This window comes from Pseudorasbora parva, chromosome 20 (assembly GCF_024679245.1).
Source record: "Pseudorasbora parva isolate DD20220531a chromosome 20, ASM2467924v1, whole genome shotgun sequence".
Classification (NCBI taxonomy): domain Eukaryota; kingdom Metazoa; phylum Chordata; class Actinopteri; order Cypriniformes; family Gobionidae; genus Pseudorasbora; species Pseudorasbora parva.
In genome coordinates, this window is record NC_090191.1 from 20,943,891 (window position 1) to 20,963,860 (window position 19,970).

General features: G+C 36.2%; 1 protein-coding gene across 1 annotated transcript; it reads left to right on the plus strand.

The window, feature by feature from the left end:
* Window positions 1-444: 444 nt before the first annotated feature.
* Window positions 445-19,553, plus strand: si:ch211-244b2.4 (uncharacterized protein LOC541512 homolog). Its single transcript, XM_067427225.1, has 10 exons — window positions 445-603; window positions 2,115-2,233; window positions 2,376-2,559; window positions 9,466-9,610; window positions 9,885-10,020; window positions 16,589-16,700; window positions 16,794-16,875; window positions 17,305-17,413; window positions 18,517-18,619; window positions 18,744-19,553. The coding sequence occupies exons 1-10, from the start codon at window positions 576-578 to the stop codon at window positions 18,797-18,799; spliced, it is 1,074 nt and encodes a 357-aa protein (XP_067283326.1). The 5' UTR covers window positions 445-575; the 3' UTR covers window positions 18,800-19,553.
* Window positions 19,554-19,970: the final 417 nt, after the last annotated feature.

The following is a 19,970-nucleotide window of genomic DNA, read 5'->3' on the forward strand; positions in this document are numbered from 1 at the left end:
GTCACCCCCAAGTTGTCCCAAACCTGAATGAATTTATTTGTTCTTCTGAACACAAAAGAAATTGAAGAATGTCTGTAACCAAACAGTTGATGGACCCTATTGACTTTTTTCCCCTACTAGCCTAAGTCAACTGTTTAGTTCCGCATACTTTTCAAAATATCTTCTTTGTGTTCAGCAGAACAAAGACATTCCTACAGGTTTGGAACCAATTAAGGGGGAGAAATGATGACAGAAATTTCATTTTGGGGTGAACTATACTTTTAAATTAAGACCCACTACCAAAGCTTTTCAATGCTCCTGCATTTATGGGTTCTGTTCGTTAGGTGGCGCCAGATCATGAAAAATTATTTCTTGAAGTATATAACTTAATTCCATTGTTTTTGTTTAGGATTTTGTTATTTTAGTTCAAATTATTGTGGACTATACGTAAAACCCTTATGAGATAATTTATTAATTAGTCAAAACAACGTAGATAGCCTATGCTTGTTTGCTTGTTTGCTTAGTAGCCTACCCTCGAGCGGTTATATTTACAAGAAAATGAAACCGAAAGAAATAGGGCGTTTCAATTTAGAAATATGGCTTCAAACTATCGAGATGATTCGGGTGAGTTTCATGTATATTCCGATATCAAATAAACAAAAGCGTATTAAACATACAATATTAGCTGTTAATAGATAACGTTATAGCCTAGGCCCTACTTAAGAGGACTTTTCAGCTATATTTTCATCTCAAACAATTGCGGTGGTCTTAGAGCTTGTCTGTGGTTTCGGTTAACACTTTTGGTTTTGCGTCTTTCTTTTTTGAAATTGCTGTAAAACTAGTTGAGACTAGGCCTACTTGTGACAAGTTTTACTCCAGTGAACGTACATTTCTTATGTTTATTTTGGAAAGTCAATGTCTCTTACCCCAAAGTCAACAAGCTAGGCTATGCTGTCACAAACTCCTTAAGTTGATTGGTAAAGTTACACCATTAGGTCTTTTTTTTATTAAATAAGGGTTTTAATAAATGAAGCGCTCTGTTGCAAGATGCTACTGCTCTTTATAATATTTATACGAAATTGTATGTCCTGGGTATTTCCAGAAGAGCCGAGTCTTTGTGAACGAGATCTCTATCTATCTATCTATCTATCTATCTATCTATCTATCTATCTATCTATCTATCTATCTATCTATCTATCTATCTATCTATCTATCTATCTATCTATCTATCTATCAATCTATCTATCTATCTATCTATCTATCTATCTATCTATCTATCTCTCTCTCTATCTCTCTGTCTGTCTGTCTGTCTGTCTGTCTGTCTGTCTGTCTGTCTGTCTGTCTGTCTGTCTATCTATCTATCTATCTATCTATCTAAAGGCTGCATTAAATTGATTAAAAAAAGACATTTACATTTATTTGAATATTTCAAATAAATGCCTTTCTTTTAAACTTTAAAAAAAAAAGGGGGGGGGGGTCAGTTTCTACAAAAATATTAAGCAGCACAGCTGTTTTCAACATTTATAATAATAAATGTTTCTTAAGCACAAAATCTGCATATTAGAATGATAGATCAAGACCATGCCATGAAAGGAATAAATTACAGATTTTAAGGATTATAATAATATTTAATTGTAATAATATTTGGTAACACTTTATTTTACAGTGTCCTTGTTACACGTTACATGTACTTACCAAAGTAATAGCAGTAAATTATGCATAGCCTAATTACATGCAACTTACCCTCAACCAAATCCTAATCCTACCCTTACCCTATAATAAGTACATGTAGTTAATTAATAAAAAATATAAAAAATAATGAACTATATCACAATATGCACAATATTTTTTAGAAGGACCTGCAGTATTGATGAGCATAAAAGACTATTTATAGCTAGCAAAAAAAAATGAAAGTATGGCTATTTAATAAAAACCAACCGTTAGTGCATAAAAGTGAAATATAGCCCTTCCCTGTGTGACAACTAGCCCTGTACTCCCCAATCCAGTTATCCCATCTAACCTCTATTGCATACACTTTTATTTTAATTGTCAAACTCTCTTAATTCATTTAGAATTACTGATATATATATTCAAATTGTTCTCATATAAATAAGGTAACACTTCTTTCTTCCTAGATGAAGGCAGCAATCACTCTAGTGAGAGTTGCTCAGGTTTCAGTGACAGTGACACAGACTCCGAGGCAGCCACCAATTCTGCCTCTGACACTGAAGAGACTGCACAAACATCTGTCGAGGTACATCCAAGACATTTCAAAGGAAAGCAGAAACAAAAGTCCTTGTGGTGTTAAAAATATATATTAGAAAGATTGATATTGTGTGAATGCAGCAGCAGCCTAATAAGCAAATCTTAATCAATTATGATGCTTTGTGTTCAAGCATGACGTTTGTATATATTACAACCGTGGCAACTGCCGTTTGGGGGACAAGTGTAGAAAGGAGCACATATGCAGTTACTTCCTGAAGGGTTCGTGCAAGTATGGTGCCGGGTGTCATCTCAACCACAATATTCAGAGTTCACCGTCTGGACAAAGCAAACGAGCTAGCGGAGCCTCATCTGCAGGTATGTGGTCTTCGGGTCTGTTGTTGTATGCCAAACTGTCCCGTAACTCCAATGACAGACCTGCACAGAGAATGCAACATACACGTCAGAACGATGAGTTCTGCCACTTGAGACCCTCCTGCTCCTGAAAGACAACCACAGTCAATAGATTCACAATGCTCATTAAAGGGGGGGGGTGAAACACTCAGTTTCAGTCAATCTCATGTCAATCTTGAGTACCTATAGAGTAGTATTTCATCCTTCATATCTCCGAAAAGTCTTTAGTATTATTATATTTATAAAAGAAATATAGGCTGTACCAAGTCTTTCCGGAAAAAAACGAGCGCCTGGAGGCGTATCCTGTGGGCGGAGCTAAAGAATGACGAGCGCGCACAAAGCGGTGACGTCCTCAAGCATGGAGAAGAAAACGCTACCCTAAATAAACCATGGCTATCAATCAGATTCAACTAATACATATATGATCCAGAATCAGATCCGGAGGCTGAAATAAATTGAACAGGAGAAACAGCAACAGCAGGACGTCCGTCTCTGTGGTATGTACTGTATTTAGTGGCCTCTCAACTTTTGTGTGTGTTTACTCGCAGTTTATGATGACATGATTTGGTTTATGGACTATTGTATGCGACTAAACCTTAGCAGTAGCAAGCAAAACAGTTTTGCACGTCAGACTAGTGTAACGTTATACATAGATTAACAATGGAGTATCCGTTAGCGCATTTGAATGAAGAAGCACGCTTTGTGAGAACACTAGGTTTATGTTTGGGTGGTTTTACAATAAACAAACAGACACCTATATTGGTCAGCTAAACAAATGTATTTAAACACACAGCATAGATCACATGCTCCAATGATAAATGAACTATACACGATTGTGTTGTTTGCTGATGTTTACTTACGCGACGATAGCCAACAGCATAGACATTTGAAGCAGTTTTACTCACCGCCTGTTTCCAAAGCACAACCGTGAACCTTTACCGCTGGGACCGCTCCGACAAAAACACACTTCTTTGGTAACTGTTGATTTCGTGAAGTCCTGTGACAGCAGTGACCGTGGAGATCCATTTTTGCAACACGACTGAAATGTGATGTTGTGAAGCTTCCCATCATTTCTGCGTTCAAATCGGTTCAAATGCAGCACTGCCTTCCCGGAATGCTGTGCTGAAGCGTTGAAGTTGCTTGATGTCACCCATAGGAATAAAGTGGAGCGCGGCACGACAGACATGTTGCACGGACAAGTGGATCTGCACCTGAGAGCAGTGTTTATGGGGCGTGCATTTCCTCTCTCGCTCTAGTCACGCGCACGCGCACCCTTCCGGGAAAAGAGCCCGTACAGCCCATACAAGGACATTCCACTCTGTCGACGTCAAGCTCGAAAAAAAAACTCTCCGAAACTTGTGAGAAACCGGAAGGAGTATTTTTGACACAGAAATACTCCATTAAACGTCCAACTTAGTTTTTGAAACGTTGTCTATGTTTAGGAAGGGGATCCAAGTCTTTAACAGTGTAAAAAGCTCAGTATGCATGAAACAGCATTTCACCCCCCCCTTTAACAACATCCCAACCTGCACTGTCAGAAAAAAAGGGTACATTTGCTGTCACTGGGGCAGTGCCCTAAGGTACAAAACCGAAAAGGTACTAATATGAACCTTTAAGGAACTAATTCACACATACTGATATGTACCTTTTCACTTTAGTACCTTAGGGCACTGCCCCAGTGACAACAATGTACCTTTTTTTCTGAGTGTGTGTGAAGCGTGTTCCCTGTTTATAAAAGCTAGATACATCAACAAATAAGTTCATAGCATTCGAAAGTGGTTCAGAGTGAAGAGGCTATCGTTTTCAATCAGTTGGGCAGTTCCTTCTTCTGGAAGCAAGGAAGCAGGTTTTATGGCACTCTCATTGTCAATTTGTATTTCCACATTCGTACTCAAAAGAGTGGTCTCCCACTTAGCTCATTTGATTAGCAATATAGCCCAAATGGGTGTTCGTTAACATGTTTTAGAATCTGGTGTCTGGTGTGCAGTATCACCTTTTGGTCCTCGATAGTCTTTACAGCCCACTCAGCACAGTCACATGTTAGCAAGGAGGGATGCTGTCCTGCTATGGAAGCAGGAATAGGAGCAGAATAATATCCCGTAGGAGTTTCTTCGTGGAACTTTTTGACCGAGAGTAGCTGAATAAAATCGCCCATGTCCACAGATGGAAAGGCCTGCTGACGTCAGCATTTCTCAGTGCTGGGGAGGAAGCAAGAGTTTCTTTGATACTCACAAAATCCATCTCCGTCCAGGAGATCTGATCCTATCCTGGTTTCCCTCTTTTTAGTGCCTCTGTGAGTGGTTTAGAAAGGTCAGTGTATTCAGAAGCATACTGGCGGCAGTAATTCAAAAGGCCCATTACCTGCCTTAGACCAGTAACAGTGTTTGGTTTTGGAAGTTCAATGATTATTTATTAAGTTCAATGAAGTTATTCAACTTATTATACAAATAAAATGTATGAATTAGGTCTTATTTAATTCTATAAACTTAAATACTGATCTGCCAACATTGTTGCTATATGATAATTTAAAATAAGCTGATAACATCACTGTTTTCTCCAGTACGACTGTACAGCCAAATCTAATTTTGTCGCAATATTATCCTGTTTGACACTGTGAAGCTGCTTTGACACAATCGTGATTGTAAAAGCGCTATATAAATAAAGTTGATTGAATGATGGCTTTAAATCTTTTAGGGGTTATACTTCTGCCAGGCACCCCGACAATCTGCCCCAGATAAGTCACTTCAGGCAGTGCTAGCTGGGCTTTCTTAAAATTCACTTTGACTTCCTCATTTTACAGGGCATTCAAAACAGTTCGTACAGCAGTCAAATGTTTGAACTCAGTTGTGTTGGCAAACAAAATGTCATCCACATACTGCAGGACAACAGATCCATCATTTTCAATAGTCTTTTTTACCGGATCGATGAATGATGCGAGTACCTGATGAAACAGGTTTGCAGAGTTGCAGAATACTTGTGGCAAACAACTCCAAATCCATTGACGACCCCTGCTAGTAAAAGCAAATATTCCTGGGTCCTCCTTGGGTAGGGTGCAATTCCAGAAAACGTTAGAAATGTCTAGAGCAGTGAAATGAGGGTTCAGATCCTATCTCATGTAAGAATTGCCACCAGGGTGTGCATTTTCGAAGAGTCTGCATTCAAAAAGTCAAACACCAACTTGGAGTGGGGGAGGAGCATGGTATTATGATCCCTCTTATTATGGTATTATGGTATTATGATCTGGTAGCATGGTTTTATGATCCCTTTGTACACTTTCAGCTACCTCTCAAGCCTCATTTTTCAAAGGATATTGTCTTTTGGCTTCATACATTGGACCTGGGATGCTCAGTAGTTGAATCTGGGCAAGACCATAATTAAATGTATCTTTTGGCCAAACATCTGGAAATTTAGAAATGAAAAACGTCTACTCAGGACGAGTTTCTATCATAGTGACATCATCTTCCATCTCTGCTCATGTTGAGGGCCAGTTTGAGATAAGAGAATCATTGCAGCCAAGCACTAGCTTATCTTTTAAAAGCAAAACATCAGCTTCGGGTTCTTTCAGAATGTCAACACCAATTATGGTCCCTACAGTGTTTTTTCTTACCCAAAATTTAGTCCAGTACACTTTTTCAGAATCAGCAGAAACATTGATACAGTTACAGGGACAGAAAGAGATTTTTGATACAAACATTTGCCATTCAGACCTTCTATATACAAAGTTTCAGAAGTAGTTTCAAGATCTGTAATTGATACAGTGGCACCCGTGTCAATCAAAGCAATGCATTGCCGGCCTCCTAACAAGGCGTTTATGAATGGGCATTTACATGAACCGGAGGACGCTGACCTCTATGTGTCACTTAACAATTGTCTCAGTTTGTCAATTTCTGACTCAGACAATGTTCTAGTCTGGGGGGTTTCATTTGTATGACCTCTCTTTTTCATATTTCCTGGATTTGACCTTTTACTCCGACAGAATTTGCCCAAGTTTTGCATCTTGTGAGGGAGCGGGTACAATCTCTAGAAAAATGACCTGGTTCACCACCATTGTAACATGTTATATCAGGTTGGGGACTGGTTTCTGCTGAAGAAGCAGGCACTTTGCCCAATCTTTGATCATCACATGCTTGCAAACGGCTCCAGCTTACAGAGCACCAAAGGAGCAAGTCTTCCCAAGTCCTAATATCATCAGAGCTGTTCATCAACAAGTCTTTGTATTGAGTGCTCAGCCCGCCTGTGGCAAAATCTATCACTGTGGCAGAATCATGGTCTTCAATAGTGCTGTTTGCAGCAAAGTAAGTTTCATATGCCACATGAAAATGTTCAACATATTCTAAGGGGCTTTCACCTGGTTTTTGTTTTACCTGGGTAACACTGGTCCAGGGAAATGATCCCTGACCCAAAATATCTTTTACCCTTTGCTTATATTCTTGTATTCAGTCTTTGGGAACTCTGGGATTGAAATGGACCTCCTGAACGGCTCGCAATTTACTGATGGGAATTAACCCTTCTAACAGAGAATGTATATCAGGCATATGCAGAATTTTTTTGCCTATAACTGCCTCTAATTAGTCCCACTAATTTTTGTTTGGGTTATATAACTTAAAAGGTTCCAACCATACAAGCAAATTATTTTTCTCAGCAGCTGTGAGCCCGATCCATTGACCATCCTCGCAGCCAGCACCCATTTCAGTGTTCAACCATCCCTAATTTGAATGTCTAATCGAGGCAATGAAGGTTGTTCCTTTGGGCTTAAATGCCTCCATAGGGGTCAGGTCAAGATTTCTGACCCCTGATTTTTGATCAGGTTTTCTTGCATGGAAGGAAGCTGTGGGGGGTTATAAGACACTTGTTGTAAGACTTCTGTTGAACTTCTAATGAACTCTTATTTTCTCGCCAAGGCCCTTTTGGTCAGCCGGGCCCAAAAAAAAAGGAATCAGAATATACCTGAAAAAGTTAATTAAAAAGTACACAGCAAACATAGAGTTGAAATCATATTTGAATCACTTATTAAATCAGCACTAGGTAACCTTTCAACCTTCATAATACATCAGGATACATCGACTTACAATAGTTTGAATGACAAGACTGCCATAGCCTGACGGGTCTGTATCGTTTTTAATCGTACTTTTAAACTTCGGGTTTCGGGTAGTAACCCGAGAACAAAAAGAACTACAAAATTTGGCTGCTTTAGGCCTTCGTCACTTCCACCACCACTTCCTTAAATTCGGACACGTGAGCCCAACTTTGTTTGTCGGATGTTATAGTCATGTCCGAAGCAGCACAGAAAAATAAGAAAGCAAAGGTTTTGTTGAAGGAAAGCAGTAAGAGGAAACTAAAAAGTTATGGGATTAAAGGCAGGACGAGGATCAACATTGGTCCAGCGTTTGATCGTTGGCGTGAGCTGAAGGAGGCGTGCCCGACCGATTCATTTTGCGTTTGAAAAAAATAAAACCCATGAAATTATATTCATATGACATGCTGAAACATATGCCACTGTACCTAAGATGAAGACATTTCACACGCGACACAAAAACTCTGGCATGTGAACAGTGTTCAGGGTAACTGTTAGTGATGCGCATGTCTGCTTTTTTTCCAACCCGCTTTTATGAAATTATTTGGCCCAACCTGCACCACTGTATATATTTTCACACCCCGCCCTGCACCCATGACCATTAAATAGAAATACGGGGTCCGCGGGTTATGAGACGACCCGCTCATCACTAGTTCAGGGCCATCATGGTTGTCATGTGAACAAATGCACGCGCGCATCCCCTGCATAGACAGTAAAAGAAAGATCCCCTGATGTAGGATGACAGAGTTTACGACAGTAGTAGAGGACAATATTTTTTCCCAATTGTGGGGGGACCCTGAGGGAAAAAGTTACCTAGTGCTGTTTTAAATATAAAATGATTACATAAAATCGATTATCATTGATTAGTCATTTTATAAAGGTAATACAAATCATTAAGAAGGATATACATGTCAATGAAGATACAAGAGTGTCTGACCCAACTCTTCAGGCTGTACACTGTACACATTGCGGTCCAATGTGGGATTGAATGAGTGCACTCAGTAATGTCTACCAAGCTTTCGGACACCACTAGAAGTGGCTGTCCCCTCAAATAATGCCCTATTTGAGGAAATAGGGGGCAATTTCGGATTCAGCTCCAATCTTCCCATGTGTGTCATTGGTTAATCTCTCACCTGCAGCCTCCTCATTAGTTCTCCCTTGTGTTTGATTCAGTAACCCCAGTCACCTGTGTCTTGCTATGACAGGCAAACATGAACTGAACACAAAACTCAAAACAGAATCTAGCCATAACAATTTGACACAGAATAGAATAGAATAGAATAGAATAGAATAGAATAGAATAGAATAGAATAGAATAGAATAGAATAGAATAGAATAGAATAGAATAGAATAGAATCTGAAATCAAAGACTAATTTTCATTGGCCTTTTTAAATGATTCTGTGTTTTTTATATTATTTATATGCTATTATAGTATTTATTAATATTTAATTCGCTTTTATTTTCATATTTTTATAGTTTAATTTTAGTATAATTTTGCTGTGTGCTTTTCATTTAGTAAGTTTTGTATTTTTTTATTAATTTATATTTAGATTAAAGGTTTTAAATTTCAGTTGTAGCTTTAGAATTTGTAATACTTGATTTTGTTCTGTTTTTTTTTATTATCTAAAATATTTAATTTATTATCTTATTTCAGGTTTATTTTAATTAACTATAACAATGACATTTTTAAATAGACTGAGTTCTAGTTCACTCATATTTGATACGCTTGTTTTTATAATGATGTGTGTATGTTTAATTGTTTAATCAATCATGATCATTTTTTAATCTGATATAGACACTGATGAAGAATGGGACGGGCCCTACAGATGGCAGTTGAATTTTGGCAGGGGCTGGGAGAACATTACCCACGATCACATTCTAGAAGCCCAGTATTCACTCCCCAGCACCAAAGGAATCAAGATCTATAACACCCATGCTGGGTATGTGCAAAAAAATAAAAATAAAAAATGTATATATATATATATATATATAAATATATATATATATATATATATATATATATATATATATATATATATATTATATATATATATATATATATATATATATATATATATTATTTGTGTGTACAAAGTTTTTTGAAAGATTATTATTTTTTTTATTTTTTTTATATGTGTTGTGTTGTCGTACCTCGTTTACTGCAGCTACAGTACAAGTAACTGACATGTTAACTCATCCTCATTCACTTTACAGGGTCATTTCGATTGATTTCACTAAAATGAGAGTTCTTAAAAAAAGGAATATTAAAGTGCGACGTATGAGCTCAAAGGATACAGAGTGGTTGTGGTATTACAGAGGTGAAAACAGCTGGTACCAGTATGGAAGGAAGGTGAGTTTTACACTCATGTGACCTCTGGACCGCAAAATACACACACTTTGACAGTCTCAATAGTTTTAAATGAATTTGCCCACTAACAATGTCCTAGTTTGATATACTGTCATTCTTCATTTTTCTGAACTATAATTTTTCAAAAACAAAAGTGTGTTGGAAATGACTATACATTTAGAAATGTATCTTGCTATAAGGCTAGTGATAGTGATATCTAGCATTTGATGAATCCAGTAAATGAAAATAATTATATGCACTGAGCAGTATGTATATAAAATATATAGAATATAAAAAATATTTTAAAAAAATTCACTATTTGTGGGCTATAATAGTTTCATTTAGGAAGTATAAATTCATTTTTATGATGGATGTGGAATATGGGGAATGTTATGACAGATATACAAAATATTCATATGAAGGATATTTTAACATTGGAAGACTGGGTTTTTGGACAAAAATTATAAATCTATACATAAAAGTCATTATTGTTACATTCCTGCCTTGTTTCCCCCATTTTGTGTTCAAAGGGTTAATTCACCCAAAAATGAAAATTCGGTCATTATTGACTCAACCTCATGACGTTCCAAACTCATGAGAACTTTGTTCATCTTCAGGACACAAATGAAGATATTTTTGATGAGCTCTCTCACCTCTCTCTCGTAAAGACATTGTTAAAGGGTTAGTTCACCCAAAAATGAACATTTGATGTTTATCTGCTTACCCAACATGTAGGTTTTATCTGTGTATCCAACATGTAGGTGTCTTTGTTTCTTCAGCAGAACACAAATGAAGATTTTTAACTCCCACCGTTGCTGTGTGTAGGTCATATAATGCATGTAAACAATGAGTAACGTTAACAGTTCTATGAGAGCAAGAAAACATGCATAGACAACATGAACAAAGAGCGCTGTGGCTCATGACGACACATTGATATCTTAAGACACAAAACAGAGCGTACGAGATTCACTTCTGCCGTTGGCATAAACTACGCCAGACTGTGTATAGCGGAAGTGATGTGTTTACATACATGTACACGATGCCAGAGCGTGTATATTGACCTTATCGGAAGTGAAGCTTGTTCCAAGCTGTTGGATATAGCGTTGTATTTGAGGAAAAAAAATTATATAAATACCGCTCGGTTTCTCACACTGATCGTTTTGTGTCTTAAGATATTAATGTGTCGTCATGAGCCACAGTTCTCTTTGTTCATGCTGTCTAACCATGTTTTTTTTTTTTTTTACTGTTAACGTCATTTATTGACATGCATTGTATGACTGGCACATAGCAACGGTTGCTGTTAAAACTCTTCATTTGTGTTCAACTGAAGAAACAAAGACACCCACCAGTTGGATACACTTTTGGGTGAACTAACCCTTTAGAGGGTTAACGTCAACCTTCTTTCATCTTTGGAACACAAATGAAGATATTTTTTGATGAAATCCGAGAGCTTTCTGACCCCTTCATAGACAGCAGTTTAATTACCACTTTCAAGGCCCAAAAAGGTAGTAAAGACATTGTTAAAATAGTCCATCTGACTACAGTGGTTCAACCTTTATTTTATTTTTATGAAGCGACAAGAATACTTTTTATGCGCACACAATAATTACTCAACAATCTCTTCTCGTCAGAGTCTGAGGTAGTCTCCTACCTAGGCTTTCAAAGTGTTACATTAGAAAGCCGACTTACCATATGCTGACGGGTCAATATATAATTGTGGGAGATTTTGAGTTTGAAAAATTCTGGGAAAAAATATATTTATTTACAAAATATTATTATCTTTCCTGATAAATCATCCCTGAAATATTTTGTTTTTATTCATTGCCAAGCTCAGGCATAATTTATTTCAGATATTTAGTTTTAAAAACAAAAAGTTTAGTCATTATTTGGTCAACTATGTTACGGACAAAACCAATACGTTTTAACTTTAAGTAAATGGCAGACATTTAAAAAAATCATTACTCTTGGAAGAATATGTGTCTATTTACCTACCTTTTCAATTCAAATACCCTATTAATTTAGAAAATACACATTTTGTTCAATTAAAACCCTTAATTTCAAGTTCTGAAGTAACCGGTCTGTATATTTTTTTTCCAAACTGCTAGATTTATGATAATTTTTTTGATTAAATTATGCTGAGGTATATATTTGACAGCTACTCAGTTTCTAAATATTTACTTGGAGATTAGGGAACCATTAAAATACATATATTTTTTAAAAAACATAATGGTAACTTAATTGACAGCCCAGTATCATAGTTGACAAAAGTAACATAGTTGACTGGACATGACAAAGTAGGATGATGTATTTAACAAAAACAATCCTAAACTATATCAATTATTATATATTAGCTAATCTTTTATTGTATTTAATCAAGACCTGTTGAATTTTTCATGACATAAAGGAGAAATACAGTTTACAAGGATCAATCACAACTTTATTAACAAGCACATACACTCACCTAAAGGATTACTAGGAACACCTGTTCAATTTCTCATTAATGCAAATTTCTAATCAACCAATCACATGGCAGTTGCTTCAATGCATTTAGGGGTGTGGTCCTGGTCAAGAAAATCTCCTGAACTCCAGACTGAATGTCAGAATGTGAAAAAAAGGTGATTTACTACAAGCAATTTTGAGCGTGGCATGGTTGTTGGTGCCAGACAGGCCGGTCTGAGTATTTCACAATCTGCTCAGTTTCTGGGATTTACACACACAACCATTTCTAGGGTTTACAAAGAATGGTGTGAAAAGGGAAGAACATCCAGTATGCAGCAGTCCTGTGGGCGAAAATGCCTTGCTGATGCTAGAGGTCAGAGGAGAATGGGCCGACTGATTCAAGCTGATAGAAGAGCAACTTTGACTGAAATAACCACTCGTTACAACCGAGGTATGCAGCAAAGCATTTGTGAAGCCACAACACGCACAACCTTTAGGCGGATGGGCTACAACAGCAGAAGACCCCACCGGGTACCACTCATCTACACTACAAATACGAAAAAGAGGCGAAAATTTGCACAGGCTCACAAAAATTAGACAGTTGAAGACTGGAAAAATGTTGCCTGGTCTGATGAGTCTCGATATCTGTTGAGACATTCAGATGGTAGAGTCACTTAGTGCCAATTGGGCATCGTTTAAATGCCACGGCCTACCTGAGCATTGTTTCTGACCATGTCCATCCCTTTATGACCACCATGTACCCATCCTCTGATGACTACTTCCATCAGGATAATGCACCATGTCACAAAGCTCCAATCATGGTTTCTTGAACATGACAATGAGTTGACTGTACTAAAATGGCCGCCACAGTCACCAGATCTCAACCCATTAGAGCATCTTTGGGATGTGGTGGAACGGGAGCTTCGTGCCCTGGATGTGCATCCCACAAATCTCCATCAACTGCAAGATGCTATCCTATCAATATGGGCCAACATTTCTAAAGAATGCTTTCAGCACCTTGTTGAATCAATGCCACGGAGAATTAAGGCAGTTCTGAAGGCGAAAGGGGGTCAAACACAGAATTAGTATGGTGTCCTAATAATCCTTTTGGTGAGTGTTTATCATAAGCAAGAGATCCTAACATAGAAAACAACAAAAACAACAAAAGTATCAAAAAAAAGCACTTACACAAAAATTCCACCATGTAAACATTTTGAAAATCTTGTTTGTGGAATGAAAAAAATAATAGTGCACTGCAATAAGTAACAATAACCAAATAGTGTTTTATTCTGTTGGTTAACAGAATAAGTGTGCTGCATTGGATCAAAATTGTAATAGTGCAAACAGTTGTATCTCAAAAACATTCAAATGTCAGAACCCAAGTAAAACATTTGCATAACCCTCCAACTTCCAGGCGTCCATGAAACCGGACAGAACACACTCCCCATTTTGTAACCCAAGAGCATGGCCAATTATGTTTTTTTTTTTCAATGACTTTGTCAAGCTCAATCAAGTAATCTTTGTGTGTGTGTGTGTGTGTGTGTGTGTGTGTGTGTGTGTGTGTGTGTGTGTGTGTGTGTGTGTGTGTGTGTCTGTCTGTGTGTCTGTGTGTCTGTGTGTTTTGTTTTGAGCATGTTTTTGTGACATATGAGGACAAAAATGTGTATAATGACATGGGTATGACATATAGGTATTACAAGGAGAGGGTGAAATATGAGGACATTGGCCATGTCCCCACACTTCAAAATGCTTATAAATCATACAGGATGAGTTTTACCCAAAAAAAGTAAAAATGCAGAATGTTTCCTGTGATGGGTAGGTTTAGGGGTAGGGACAGTGTAAGGGGATAGAAAATATGGTTTGTACAGTATAAAAACCATTACGCCTATGGAATGTCCCCATATGTCACAAAAAAAAAAACAAAAAAACATAAAAAACGTGTCTTTATCTGTGCGTGTGTGTATATCAGAGGTGTTAGTCCAGGTGCCAGAAAGTAGCCCAGGTGCCAGAAATCCTGTCCAGCCGCTGTTCCAACCATCACCTCTACCAGATAGATGAGCTCATTAATGAAAGCAACTCTTCTAGATGTAGAGGCAGATCCAAAAACATGGCAGGATTTTTACTTTCTGTCACATGGACTATACAAGTATGGTGTCTATATGTGTGTGTGCTTGACCGTATGCTTGTGCCACGTGTTTGTTAGCGTGTGTGTGTGTGCATGTCCTTAGTGATGAAGATATGATTTGGCAATATCTTCCCACACATCTCTTTTTATTTCAACATGACGTGCTGTCACGAGCTGTGAGGCAGGAATCAACCTGAGCACATCCTCAAATGGATACCATAGCGCATCATCACGCATTGGCCAATATTAACGATTGTGTAACGGCGCTGCTTTTCTGCAGCAGATAATCGTGGCATTTGCTTAAAAACAAGTTTACTTTTATAATATTTATTACAAAGTCTTTTATAGTTACTGTACAATTAGAATATTAAATGAACTCCTGAAAACTATGAGAACATGTCATGAATGTCAACTATGTTACTCTTGGTCAACTAAGTTACATTTGCAGAGTAACATAGGTGACTGGTAACCTTGTTGACATTTTTGCTGTTTTTAGGGATAAAATCAAAATGGTTGCCTAGGACCAGACACCAAATGGCATTTTACGGAGAGGTTCTTCTAAAAATTATATGTACAACTGAGTAAAATTGAAATTCAAAGTTATTTATGAATTCATTGTAGTAACATTGTTGACATATGATAAGTACACATTTGCCCCAAGCACTACTTTAAGTGAAATAACTGCAAATGTGGAGGGAGAACATACCTTGGAGTCTTGCTAGTTTTCTCTTCAGGAGAAAATGACATAATGTGGAGCAGGTCATGTGATTTGGAAAACACACTCTTCCTTGAGGGGTGTATTTGCTATGGGTAACTTAGATGACAGCAACTTCTCGGACACATATTCAATTTGTCAATTTCTATTGAAAATGTGACACATTGCCCAAAAAGACACATTGTTCACATTTACCTCAACTTAATGTAAATAATATAATTAAAACTGTTTTTGAATAAGTTTTTAAAATGTTTTTTTAGGTAATGAGATTGTGGTTGTAATTCATTTCGGACGGTTATTTAGTTGACATTTTAGGGATATCTAGTGAATTTTTATAAATAAATAATTATTTCCATAATAATTAACTATGGAATCTGTAAAGACAAGATCATGAAGAACACTGGAGACTTTTTAAATTTTATTTTAATAAGCACGTTTGCGAAATAAATCTCATGGACATGAAAACTCCCTCAATTATATATTGACCCTGACGCTGTTCACGTAAGCACAACGTGTGTGTGATGCTAACGCAAGAGCTAGCCAATGGTGAGCCGCCATTCTGCTGTAGAACTCAGAAGCGCTGCACTGTTTGCACTACGTCAACAGCGTAGAAGACTAGCACAGACGAAAAGAGAGTCTCAGTAAAATCAATATTTTTGTTTGTTTTTTCGCACAAAAAGTATTCTCGTCACTTCTTAAAATAAGGTTGAACCACTGGAGTCACATGGACTATTTTAAGGACTATTATAACTATTATATTTTTTTATATGTATTGTATTGTTCCTGTGTTTCACTTCCTGTGTTTGCCTAGTTTCCTTAGCTCCCTTGGTTGTTTCCATAGTTATCATTATTCATTGCTATTAATTACCCTTGTTAGCCTGTGTATATATAACAATGTGTTTCAGTAGAAATTGTCTTTGCATGTTTGTTAAGCTGTTGTGGTTTTCGTCCCTGGAAATCTTGGTCCCGTTCCTAGTATTGGATTATATATTTTTTGTGTGTTGTGAAGACATTTTTGCTGTATTTAGCAAAACCCTACTCTGCCACTGTTTAACAATTATAACAATTTTGAAGCTTCCAAGATTTGATATAACCTTCATATAACAAAACAAATAAAATAAAATGTTGATATCAAATCAACTCCAGAGTCATAACATGAAAACAAAGAAATTTGAAAAGGGCTGCTTTAATCAGGTCAAGTTTGATGTTTAAGATATGAAAGTGATATTATGCATGAATTAGTTTGATTGTTATTTATTTAATATCTATTGAATGTATTTATGTCTCTATAGGGCAAAAGAAGTCCAATTCAGAGCTCAGAACTGGAGACGGCATATAAAAGCAACCAACGTGGTTCAGTTAAGTTCGGCCTTGACTCTGCCCAGTATGAGATTAGCTTCAAAGGTTTGTTTCGTATTCACCCCTACACACACATTGGTTTCTTTTCTAGTCCTTTCTGTAAACAGTTCACATTCATGAATGCCTTTGTGTTCCTAGGAATGTGTCAGACAAATCTATCAACAGGCCACAAGAGGCGGGTAAGACGCCGCCCTAAATATGAACCATCGCAAAATGGAGGGTAAATACTTAACAGATTCATGTTTGCCTCTTTGCCTTATCACAATTATTACAATCTAATTTATAATGGAAGATTTAAATAAAAGTGCTACCATTGTCATATTCAGGTATATAACACCCACTTTTCTCCGTTAAGTCCATTGCTTATAAATTAATTCTCACTTCTCATTCAGAAATGTCACATTGCAGTAAAAGTGCTTGTGTTTAAAGGGATGGTTCACCCAAAAAATGTAAAAGTTCATAAAGAGATTGTAAAACTAATGCATAAATTCAACGGCTTAGTCTAAATTTTCTGAAGAGAGGTCTTACGGAGAGTAATTTATTACAGAATTGCCATTTTTAGGTGAACTATCCCTTTCACTTGATTTGGATTTAGTGTAAAAGTAATACACATACTAGCTACTAACAGTGTAATGTGTTCACAAAACAGGTTACATGGACTAACCTCCCATCTCAAAACCTTACTGAGTCCTTCAACAAACAAAACTCCAGTGTGGCAGTTTAAAGGGAAAAATCAGTGGTACACCTTCAACAAAACGGTTAAACATCTTTCTTTGTTTATTTACAAATGCACAATGCTTTTTAGTATGTGAAATATACTGTGTTTATTTTTTATGTGTATATTGATTCATTATTTCTCTAAAATACTTGATTCTAGTCAGGGCCGTACCCAGGATTTTCTAAATACCGAGGTCCAAATATGAATTTTGGAGTATTCGAAAAAAAATGCTTTACATATGCATTTTAAGACATAAGAAAATCAAACAATCAGCTAACTGTAGCTTTAATACCATGTCAGTGTGCAGGATAAATTATTTTAAGAAAACAACAGATTTCTATAAATGAGAATCTGGTTAAATGTTGCAAAAAAAATTAGACTCCAAATTAGAAAATCAGAAAATCTGTTTTATTGTTGTTTATTGTATCATTGCGCCTGCTGAACCCATGGTTCCTTGATTATTTCGCAGGAATGAGAGTATAGTCCCTAGACATATCGGTCTAGATAATCAAAACTTTTCATTTTCCGTCGGCTTAAGTAGACAATGTAACTACAAAAGTGTCAAGTTTTAAATAGGAAAAATATCAAAAGACTTTGGTTATTTTTGAGTGCAATGCTACCGGTCTAATCCGATTCAATGATCTATGCTAAGCTATGCTAAAAGTACCACCTTTCGAATGGATTTCGAAAACGGTAAAACTCAACTGTTTAACTCTTAGGGAATTGGAAAATTAGCCTATGTATTTTTTTAAAAAAGTGGAGTGTTCCCTGAATGTTCATCTTGTTGCTGGCCAGTTGACGTTTTAATCAGTGACATCTGGTGGTCTAAAAATTATTTATTTTGTTTTTATTTTGAGTTTGAATTAAATTAATACAATAATTTTTAGCTCAAATCGTACAAAAATACAAAAATGTTTTCATGATCATGTAATTATGTATTTGATAGCTGTATAATAAGCGTGAAAGTTCATTCAACCTGTAATTATTGCAATATAAAACCCTTCAGGGTGATGCAAAACCAGTTCTGATCTTCCTGAAAGGGTTTTGTTTGCAATAATGACAGGCTAAATGTAAATTGTCCCTTGATGAATGACTTAATGACAATAAATTGCTGTCACTGATGTTGATATTGTTTTTCAATAGGGTGGTTGTTCCGTCTCGAGTGCTGACATTGAGAGTTGTTACAAGAGCCAAAAGACCATGAATTTCACTGTGAACAATGACACTTACACTCTGGATTTTGCAAGTATGTCAGCAAAAGCATTTAGAAACAATGTGAAACATTTAAATGTTACCTTTAATCATTTTAAAATGCATAATGAAAAAGATTTTTTAATATGATGCTTTGTCTTTTTTTTTTGTTCATTCAGAGATGTGTCAAATTAACCAGAGAACTAAGGCCGAACGCAAGATCCGGCGTATATAAGGTGGCTCAAGGTCTTGCAACAGATGTCGGCCGATACTCAAGATCCAAACAGCACATATGAGTCTATATGAATGATATGATAATATTTGTGATTATGCTTTAACAGGAATTACTGTTTTGGTTGGTAAACTGCCTGTGAGAAATTTGAAGGGTTAATTAAGTAATTTTCTGTGTGTTTTCCATAGTTCTGAAACATAATTAATTTTATGTTAATATGAAGTATTTGAAATGCTGCTTTCCACATCAATATAAAAAAATGATGTGTCTCAATCATCCGGAAGCATATATTTTGCTTGTTTAATTTGAAGAATCATATATGTCATCATGTTATCATATTATTCTTATAGCCAATGTGGCATAACAATACAGGCATGCATATTTTTGCCTGCAACTGCCTGACAGCCAATGTTTACACACTGCTTGTGAAACCTTTCCCAGCTGGATTTTCATTTGTGTACTTGGTTTTTATAGCACTTAACACTTTTTAAGATAGGAAACAAAAAAAAAAAATGGATTCAGGGATGCACAATACAACTGTTTGGATACTAACTGAATATTTTTAGTACAAAAGTGATATACCATTACATGAAATTACTACATTAAGACAATCATTTGAGAGAAGCTGTTTTACTGGGATATTTTTTATTACAAACTGAACTGTTTACATGCAACAACACGTATGCTTTACGTGTTTTCATATGCTTTACATGTATGCTTTTATAAGAGCTAATTGATTAAAAAATAAAATACAATTTTGAAATGATAAATGTGGCTTTATTTAACTACTACACACTGAATATGTAATATTACAATATCTTTGTTAAACAGAGTATTTTAATGAATTCATATAATGATAATTTCCATGTCTAATTATGTGTTTTAACAGCATGGAAATTAATTGAAATGACAGTATTAAAACATAAAAAAGAAACCTTTTAAAAGAAACTGGCAGAACCTTTTTCCTGGCTAATTTACAGTATTTTATGTAGCCTTAAATCTTAAATAGGCCTACACACAATTAAATAAATTTCACACTTTGCATAATTTGACAACAATTACAGCGAGTTAGAAATATATATAAGTATTAACTTTTAAACAACACAATGTGTTGAACACATACTATTTAAACTTGAGAAGAGTACAGAAATTATTATATAGCCCTGATTTCCAA